The sequence below is a fragment of the Corvus brachyrhynchos genome, unplaced genomic scaffold (assembly GCF_000691975.1).
Source record: "Corvus brachyrhynchos isolate BGI_N302 unplaced genomic scaffold, ASM69197v1 scaffold26, whole genome shotgun sequence".
Lineage (NCBI taxonomy): Eukaryota > Metazoa > Chordata > Aves > Passeriformes > Corvidae > Corvus > Corvus brachyrhynchos.
In genome coordinates this window covers 1,262,203-1,271,451 of record NW_008239324.1, presented here as the reverse complement: position 1 = coordinate 1,271,451, position 9,249 = coordinate 1,262,203, and the positions used below count along the sequence as shown (strand labels likewise).

General features: G+C 45.3%; 2 protein-coding genes across 2 annotated transcripts in view; both read right to left on the bottom strand.

Moving 5' to 3' along the window:
- Positions 1-4,130, bottom strand: part of MLYCD (malonyl-CoA decarboxylase) — an 84,184-nt gene extending 80,054 nt beyond the window's left edge. The window contains exon 1 of the mRNA XM_008638832.2: positions 4,029-4,130. Coding sequence (XP_008637054.1) covers positions 4,029-4,130 — 102 coding nt within the window. The remainder of the gene's footprint in view (positions 1-4,028) is intronic.
- Positions 4,131-5,597: 1,467 nt separating this feature from the next.
- Positions 5,598-9,243, bottom strand: HSBP1 (heat shock factor binding protein 1). The gene is made up of 4 exons (XM_017741078.1): positions 9,231-9,243; positions 8,698-8,764; positions 7,913-8,032; positions 5,598-6,997 (listed from the first exon to the last, which is right to left on the bottom strand). The coding sequence occupies exons 1-3, from the start codon at positions 9,231-9,233 to the stop codon at positions 7,914-7,916; spliced, it is 189 nt and encodes a 62-aa protein (XP_017596567.1). The 5' UTR covers positions 9,234-9,243; the 3' UTR covers positions 5,598-6,997; position 7,913.
- Positions 9,244-9,249: the final 6 nt, after the last annotated feature.

The window sequence follows — 9,249 nt, the reverse complement described above, 5'->3', positions numbered from 1 at the left end:
AGCTGTCTGGATCCCGGGATTTCTGTGGCATGGAGGCTGCTCTCCCTGCCCACACACACAGGCTGTTGGTGACAGATCAGCTTGAAGAGATTTAATTGATGCCTGACAACGTTAACACTCATGGCAGGAGGAGCTGCACCTCCACACTCCCTGCAGAGCTGTACATTCATTTGGATCTGATGTTAAATAATCATTTTTTCCAGGTATAAAACATGGGGTTCCAGTGGGCAAGAGCAGCAGGAAAAGCCGGCGAGGTGAGAACATTTGGGGATTAAACACGGATGAGAGAGATTTCAAATTCTAATCATGACTTTTTTCTGAAGTATTTGTTCTGCCCTATCAGCTAATACAGCAATGGTGCATGCATTAACATCCTGAAATTGAAACAGAGATCAAGGGTAGAGGGTATAAATTGGTTTTGGAGCATAACATTAAATAATCAAACCACGCTGGAGCAGCCTCTGTGACAAAATGACTTACATTTTTGGTGCTGCTTTTTAAATGTGATTATGCATTTTAATTGTTTAACTCCAGTCTGCAGAGTAGTTTCAAAGATGTTTTAAAATAACTTACGGCATGAAAAGCTTCCTGGTTTTTAAATACGCCTCAGGTTCAATAAATTTGTTTTTAATTTTGTGTGATGTGTGGAGCAGTGATTTTGTTCTATGCTTTCAAGGGGGTGGAGCAGGATTTCCTAAAACACTCTGGATCGACGAGGCTGCAAATGTGTAAAGACAGGAGAAATTTCCATTCTCTTTGCTGTTTTGCAACTCTGGAAGAACACAGAGATCCATAAATTTCCTGTTTGGAAGAGCAGGAATCTTCAAGGCCAGGCTGGATGGGGCTTGGAGCAGCCTGGGGTAGTGGGAGGTGTCCCTGCCCATGGCAGGGGGTGGAATGGGATGAGCTTTAAGGTCCCTTCAACCCAAAGCATCCTGAGATGCTGTGACTGTGACCCTGCTGCTACTCTGACCTTTAGGGAGAAGAGCTCTGGGACATAAAGGGACTGTGGATAAACAGGAAAAGGTGACTGTGGTTTGTCTTCTCCACTCCTTCAGCCATTCACGTCATCCTCCCCTCCAGGAACCCTGTCCCCAGCTCCAGGGGTCCCAAATGCAGAACCTCAGGGCATGTCCATGTCAGCAGTGTCCATAACCCCTCCCAGGAACAAGAGAAAGCAGAGGGTTAATCTGGGAATGCATCTCCCAAGCTCAATAATGAGTGAAAACTGAGACTTAACCCTGCACTTTATTTGTTTGTGCTCCCCACTATCCAGAGAGCAGAAAATCATAATTTATGGTGGCAATTGTGAGCATTTATAACCAAGTTCTTGCTTAAAACACTGGAAAGATGATTAAAAAAATTAGAAATGGCAGATGGTGTCATTCTGCTAAACATTTTTTGCTGATGCCTGTTGATTTAGAAGTGCTCAACATGGAATTTAACGAGTTTTATTGTGCAAGGACTTCAATTTCCAACATTTCTGGCTAATGAGCAGCATTAGTAATCAAACTCATCAATCCCCTTGAATCCCAAAGTGTCTTCAGTAAGAATGTGGGGGAGAAGGCCTTGATCATGTCTGAGATCTCTGTGGAGCAATTCAAACTTCAAGGTCAGATACACTTCCACAGTTGCTCAGGAGAAAAGTCTTAAACTGCTGCCCTGACTTTTATTTAAAAGTGGTTCTGGCCTGAAAAAAAAACCCAATGTTCATGTGAAGACCTTGCATGAAAACACAACTTAGAACATTTAAAACCAGATTATCAAAGCTTCCATTAATTTGTCATTAATTCCAACATTTCCAGTCCCATTCATTTTTTAAGAACACTTGGTGTGGTTTATGATGTTTTTTGAGTTCAGTGGCAGAAGGGCTGGTGTTCTATTTTGGGGTTTGTTTTTCCCCCCTTACACCACATTAACATTCATTGACAATCACTCTCCTGTTCTTGGAAGTAGGTATTTTTTTAAGAGATAACAACATGACTGAGGGCCTGTACTTGTGTTTCTCGGCAGGAATTCAGGCCAGCAAGCACTCAGGTTGTTTTATCTCTGGTGCCCAGTGATTTGCATTAAAAATGCACTGCCCTGTGGAGCCAGGAAGAAATTCACATTCTTTTTCCTAAAAAAGTCTGCTGATGAGCCTTGAAAAGCCCTTCTGCTCCTTCCCCAGTCTGCAAGAACAAATCCTTGCAGACCAAATCTGTTTGCAAAGATCAGTGACAGACCAGGCCTTAGATGTTTAACTATTGCTGTGCTCTTTGAGCTCTTATAATATCATGGAATACTTTTTAGAGTGAAAATGTTTTGAAGACAGGATTTAGCCGGGGTTCAGCCTCTCACAGTCAAACTGAATAGGACACAGAACTTCTCCTGTTTTATAGCAGCTGGCAAACTACAGGAATTGCTGTTCTGCTGCTGAGCAGCCTCTTGGGAAGCAAATGAGCCCTCCTTTCATTGCCACTGGGATGTGGCACACGCCAGAGCTCAGGCCATGGGCACACTCCATCACACACAGGCTTCGCTCCTGGGGTTTTAACTGCCTAAAAGCCAGCAAACCTCATGTCTTAAACTTGGTCTCTTTTTCTTCTGTGCTATCAGTTGCTTTAATTTTCCAAAATTACACAGTATCTCTAATGGATGTCCTTGGCCTCCTGACTTCTTGAAGTGCATGTAAAAGTAATCAAACCAACAAAATCCTCCTCGAAACCTTCTTGTGTTGCTCCAAAGGAACTGATGTTTCTGTACCAGAGGATAGAGAGCAGCTGAGTTCAGTGATTTCCTCCACTGGGCGAGTTAAAATGCAAAAAGCTTTAATGACACTGCTGCTATGCTTTAAAGAGACAGGGAGCTGGTCTTCAAAAGAAAACACTTCTGTAAGAGAAACAAGTGAAATCAGGAAGTTTCATTTATTGAGAAATTCATATTCTCGGAGATGAAGGAGTTGGTCTGAGGAGGAGTTGGAGGAGCTCTGCAGGTGGAATACTTGGAGCAGCTGGAGGTGGCAGCTGGCAGCTGGCAGGACACCAGACAGGAGCTGTCCATGAGGATATTCCTGGGCCACGAGATGGCATTTGGCCCAACATTCCTCCACCTGGCACCACTGTGACAGAACATTGTGCTGCACCACAGCTTGGGACACCTCTGCTGAACACACCAGACTCTGCAGCGCTGGGGGGGGATGATTCCCTCGGGGGAATTCAGAGGTGGAGGATGAGATCCTTCCTTTGGACACAAAAGGGTCACAGGTCAGCCTCCAGTTCTGGAGAAATTAACTCCATCACTTCTCCAGCTGTTATTTCCAACGGGATTGAATCTCTCGAGCAAGGACATCATATTGCACAGCTCTGTAAACTGAAGGAACTTTTGTATCTGTACCTAACTACAAGAACTTAATAAATAAAAATGTCAGGTCTGTAGCAAAACAATACTTAAATAAAAGAGCAGTTTCGATTATTACATGCACATTTTTCAGCAAGACAATTCCTAGCTAACCTTTCTGATGTCAGAGTGTTTATAAGAGGTAAAGTATCTATTCCCATTCTTTGTTTTCCTAATGACCTCATTTCATTAACTCTACACCAGAGTCAGAAAGAAAAAAAAAAAAATCAGCAAGCATTAGATCTTTTCAAAGCAGCGAGGCTTAAAGCTCAGGAAGTGATTTGTGCATCCTCTTCATTTTCTTAATTGCAAACAAAGCCTCGGTGCCTTGTGCAATAACCAAATTTCAGCAGCACGTGGCTCGTTCGAGCCCCAACATCTGACCCCACGCTAAAGGTACCTGAGTAATTAATCGGAGCGGCGCTGCTCCTCGCAGGGAGTGTGCCACTAGAAGGCACTATCTGCCAGAAAGTTGGGAAAAGAGAAGCGTTTCACTAAATAATTCCATGTGGACACCTCCAGGGAAACTGCAGACTCCGGTGCCACATTAGAGAAATGCTGGACAGTGACTCTGGCCGTGGTTACAGGGTTTTCCCAGCCAAACTATAGAATCAACATTATTTTCCTCTGGGAGGCAGTGCCAAATGTACTTGCAAGGACTGAATTCCATGAGCTTTGAAGTCTGGAGGACGACCCAGAGAGCACTCGCCCAGGGTTTGGAGGACAGGCAGGTTACGCTTGCTGATTTCCATAGGAACCTCTGGCAAACCAATTCCCCGTGGCTCAGCCAAAGGAAGGGAACCAAGGGGACTTTCCTGGGGCTGTTGAGAGAGTAAATCTAGCAGAGGACAGGAAACACCAGTTGGCACAAAGGCTCCCTGCCAAAACCAGAGTGCCAGAGTGGCAGGACGAAGTCCAGCAATTCCTCTGTCCCACAGCAGGCAGTGATACGTGCCAGGAGCTGGGGGACCTGGGCTCACCCTGTGGAAAAGGGAGGTTCCAAACCTGGCTCTTGCAGGGCGTGAGTGTCACAGTTCAGTGTGTCACTGGCTCTCAGCAGCTTCATTTAGTGCCTGCACCAGATGCTATTGGCTGGAAGCTGCGTGTGCAGTCTTATTTACTGCACGTTGTCTTTAGGGCAGAGATTAAATGAAAAATCCTCTTAAGGATATCATAATTCTGGATCGTTTATCAGTGGGACTAAGTGTGTCAAAACACGCATTTATTAGAACACTGTTCCTCTGTACAGAGGAAGCTATAAAGACAGGAATTAAGACACCAAAAGAGACGAAACAGTTTCAATTCTATTTGTGTTGCCCAGTGCAAAATACACAGGCCACACAGCTCCTGTGATCAACTTAATTTTGGGATCTCAGGTCTTAATTCTAGCATTCAAAACCAGCACTGCTGTTAAAGATTGGCTGCAACATCTGTGGCTGAAGACTTGCATTATGTCACTCCTAATTCCTGCCACAGAAAAACACCGATCCTATTTGCTGCTCCTAGTGCAGATCTTTAGTGAAAGAGCATCTACACTTTGTAGGTACCTGGAGACAGTTTGGAAACCACGGCTCTTTCCTCAGGAACAGCTGAAATGGGGCTCTGAAGAGTCAAAGGGGAAGAGAAGCAGGGCTGGAAGAGGATGGTGGTGATGGAAATCCAGACTAGGTGCAGGGAGGAGCAGTTAAAATCAGTGAAGTGTTAAATTTATGAGGGGGAAATATCCCCACTGAACAACAATTGGAATCTTTCCAGTGACTGGGAGAATACAGCTGCTTCTTAAAGCTGATATAATTTTCCAGGAAGATACTCTGCCACAATAAACTTGAGGAAAGCAGAGCTACTGCTGCTGCACAGGGGAGCGTGCAGGCAAATTCAGGTATGCCCATTTCTGCCTCAGAAGAAACACAGCCAGATGAGGATTTATAACATTATACATCATAAATGATGAGAGAATGTGCATGTATAATCATACAAAATGATCCTCCACTTTAATACACTCTCCTATGAATTTTGGTGTATATTCTAATTACCTGCTGAAGTCCAGATCTGACAGGGAATCAATCATCACCCTTTCATTACACGGAGCACACCTGTATTTTTTGACTGCATCCTGTGAGCAGCAGCTGTGCTAAAGTTGTTTTATAACTTACAACCAAATATAATCTCACACATAATGATATACTTCTGTTAGACTGTGCTTTAACACACATGACCTATTTGTTACCACATAACAGTTTATTAATTTTTTTTGAAATGACATTACAAAGAACCTAAAGCTGGTATTACAAGTATATATTGATACATTTCTCATGTTCACAAAAGTCCCCTGTTATTATGAGCTTTTATTACAATGAGTTTGGAAAAATGACCTGTCATATTGCCTTCACAGCACTCAGCTGCTCATCTGGTGGCATTCAAGGAGCAGTTTAAGTGTGGGCCACCTGCAACTGCTGCCTGCCACTAGTGCTTGATAAATTTGCATTTGAAGCTGGAGGAGCATTGCAATGATTGTCAGGAACAGCTGACATTGGTCATTTTTCTCCACAAGTGACACAGTACAGACTCTCCCAAATACACCTTCCATTGCCAAAATGTAATAAATATATGCCCCAGGCCCAAGGATGTGGGTATGATTAGAAAAGCAAACACTCCTCTAAATAAAGTATTTTGCAGTAAGTTGTTATTCCAAGAGAAGCAAGGCTTTAGAAATCTATCTGGATTCTTTCCTTTTTTGTTCCTCAGTGTATCACTGCTTTGTTAGCAAACTGTTCTGTCCAACGAGCCAGTGATTCCCACTGAAAACCCACACAGACATTCCACAATCCCATCCCTGCTCTGTCCACTATCAATCCCAATCCTCTTCAGTCCCAGTTCTTGGTCAAAGATGATGCCAAAGGACAAAGTTTCAAAGCAGAATGTTCAAAACCTTCACTCCCACTGTGAGATTGTGCACAGTTAATAGTTCCTTGTCAGTCCAGGTGTCACAGCTTGGGGTGGCAGTGGTTGCTCAGATGTCTCTCATGGTCAATCTGCATTTCTGGTTTATGTTCCAGGAACACACAGCTCAGGTAATACCAGGAGTAGCAGAGATGATTTTGATGTTCAGTGTCTCATGTTTCCAAAAATCACCTTATTACATGTATGAAAGACAACACAATCCTCAACTAGTGAGTGCCTGATGCTCAGAGCTACAATTAATGCAATTAATTAAGTTTCAATCTTGTGCTTCACTCCACAAACTCACGTAGGACAAGGCAAGATTCCCATTTGGTGGGAGTCACTAAATGCTGAGCTATCAAACATGAAACGTCTAGAAAAGTACAGGAAAGAGAAAAAAGTGACTCCACAAAAAAATACACCCAGGAGTTGAGATCCATAAGATCTGTGTTTTAATAACACAACCAAGTGATCCTCGTAACAAGAATTCAAAAAGTGAAATTACAGTACACAAATCAAAATAGAAACTACCCTACCCCAACTATACATTAGGAATGCAAGCTCTGTTACAATATAAAAATGCTTTCACACACAGGAGTTGCAAAAAGCCATTCTTTAATTCCAAGGATTTGTAGAAAAAAAAGTCATCTTCCATGATTCATCTTGAGTTATTGGCAACCTGTTGGGGGAAATATAGTAAGAAAGGAGATTACTGAGAATTAAGAGAATCATGCTCATCAGAAATTTTCATTTTTGGGGTTCAGGCTAGTGGAAATGACACTGAGGGCAGTGAAGCCCATAATGATTTGTATTTTTATCAAAGTATCACAAAAATAGACACTTAACAAGCAAGAATGTGTCTGCTCCAAACACACAGGCCTGCTGCAATACAGGGGCAAGTCAGCAATTAGAAATGCTGTAAGAATATATAACATAATATATAATTTGCCCTTCAGTAAATCTCTCTCTCCAGGGAGCACTGCCCTGGGACACATACTGCCTCATGCCTGAGTGCTATCTCACACTGCCAGGACCTGCTGCTTGGCAGCTGTGTGTGAGTCACTACTCCCTGCAAGCTCCTAGATTACACACAGGAGGAATTTACAGCTTACAGCTAATGGACTGTTACTCCTCAGCAGCCCCTGTGGCTCCACCGCTTCCCTGGGCAGTGTGTTCCAATGCCTGACCACCTTTTCCATGGAGAAATTCCTCCTGATGTCCAACCTGACCCTCCCCTGGCACAGCTTGAGGCCGTTCCCTCTCGTCCTGTTGTTCCCTGGGAGCAGAGCCCAATCCTATCTGGCAGCACCCTCCTGTCAGGGAGTCAAGGAGACCAAGAAGCTCCCCCCTGAGCCTCCTTTTCTCCAGGCTGAGCCCCCTCAGCAGCTCCTGGTGCTCCAGCCCTTCCCCAGCTCCGTTCCCTTCCCTGGCCACGCTCTCTCTCTACACTACAGCACAATTATCTCTCTGCGCAATTCCGCTCTGCACAAACCCCAGACCGCCTCACGAGCGAAGGAAAAGTTCCCTCTATGTTGAAGCCAGCAATTCCAAACACCCACAGCTTTGTTCCAAGGCCAGGGAGCAACTGCCTCACTTTAGCCCTTGTTGGAAGCCGGGGTCTTGTTCTCGCCCTCGAGCTCCTCCACGCCCGCCTGCGTCATGAGGTCGGCGATGTTCTTCTCCAGGTCATCGATGCGGCAGCTCATGTCATCGACTGCCCCGCGGTCAAGGAAAGGACAGCGCTCCAGCCCTGCCTGGGGGTCTTGCAATCACAGATGGGACCTTAAAGCCCTCTCACCACACCCCATTCCACTACCCCAGGGTGCTCCAAGATCCATCCAGCCTGGCCTTGGACACTGCCAGGGATCCAGGGGCAGCCACAGCTTCTCTGGGCACCCTGTGCCAGGGCCTGCCCACCCTCACAGGGAAGGATTTGCTCCTAATATCCCATCTAACCCTGCTCTCTTTCAATCTGAACCCTGTCACTCCAGGCTCTTGTAAATAGTCTTGCCCCATCCCTCCTGTGGGCTCCCTTCAGGCCCTGGGCGGCCACAGCGAGGTCACCCTGAAGCTTTTCTCCAGGCTGAACAATCCCAGCTCTCCCAGCTTTTCCTCCCAGCAGAGCTGCTCCATCCCTCTGACCATCCTGGGGCCTCCTCTGGACTCACTTCAGCAGCTCCACATCCTTCCTTTCCCAGGGCCCCAGCGCTGGAAGTGGGGAATGTTACTCTACAAGGGGGTAACACTGGCTTGGTTTAATTGTTGTTATTATTACAGCTCTGCTCAAACTCTTACGGTCACTTTAAATTTATCTTACAAACCCCACTGGCAAAGAGACTTCAGGACACTTGTAATCCATCTGAGTTTAGGAAAGGATATTTCTTCCAATTATTTGGTCAGACATGGTTTGAAATTTGTCCTGCATTTGCTGGAGCAATGTCTGCACCTAATAGAAAGGGAAAAAAAAGAAATGTTTTGTTTCCATCAGAGGCTGTTACAGTACCCAATCTCATGTAATAAGTACACTGTCCTTTCACTGCTGCGCTCAAAACTCTGCAGTATAATTACACATACACGTAAAAATGCTTCTTAAATATATGTACACAGAGATGAACTGACACTTACAGGAAACATTTATAAGATCTAGAAACCGCCCGTGTTCCACAACCAGGACCAAAAATACGACAGCAGCTCCCATGGTCCTGTTAATCGCATGGAGGCACTTTTCTGGGGTGTCACGAAATGGTTTGGGATGAAGGGACCATCTCCTTCCACTCCCTGCTATGGGCAGGGACAACTTCCGCACACCAGGCTGCTCCAAGCCCCATCCAGGAAAGGGGTTTTCCCTTCCTTCCTCCCTCTCCCAAGCCCCTGCACCCCGTCCCCGGCCCGTTCGCCCCTCGGGCCCTCACCATGGCCGTCAGGTCCTGG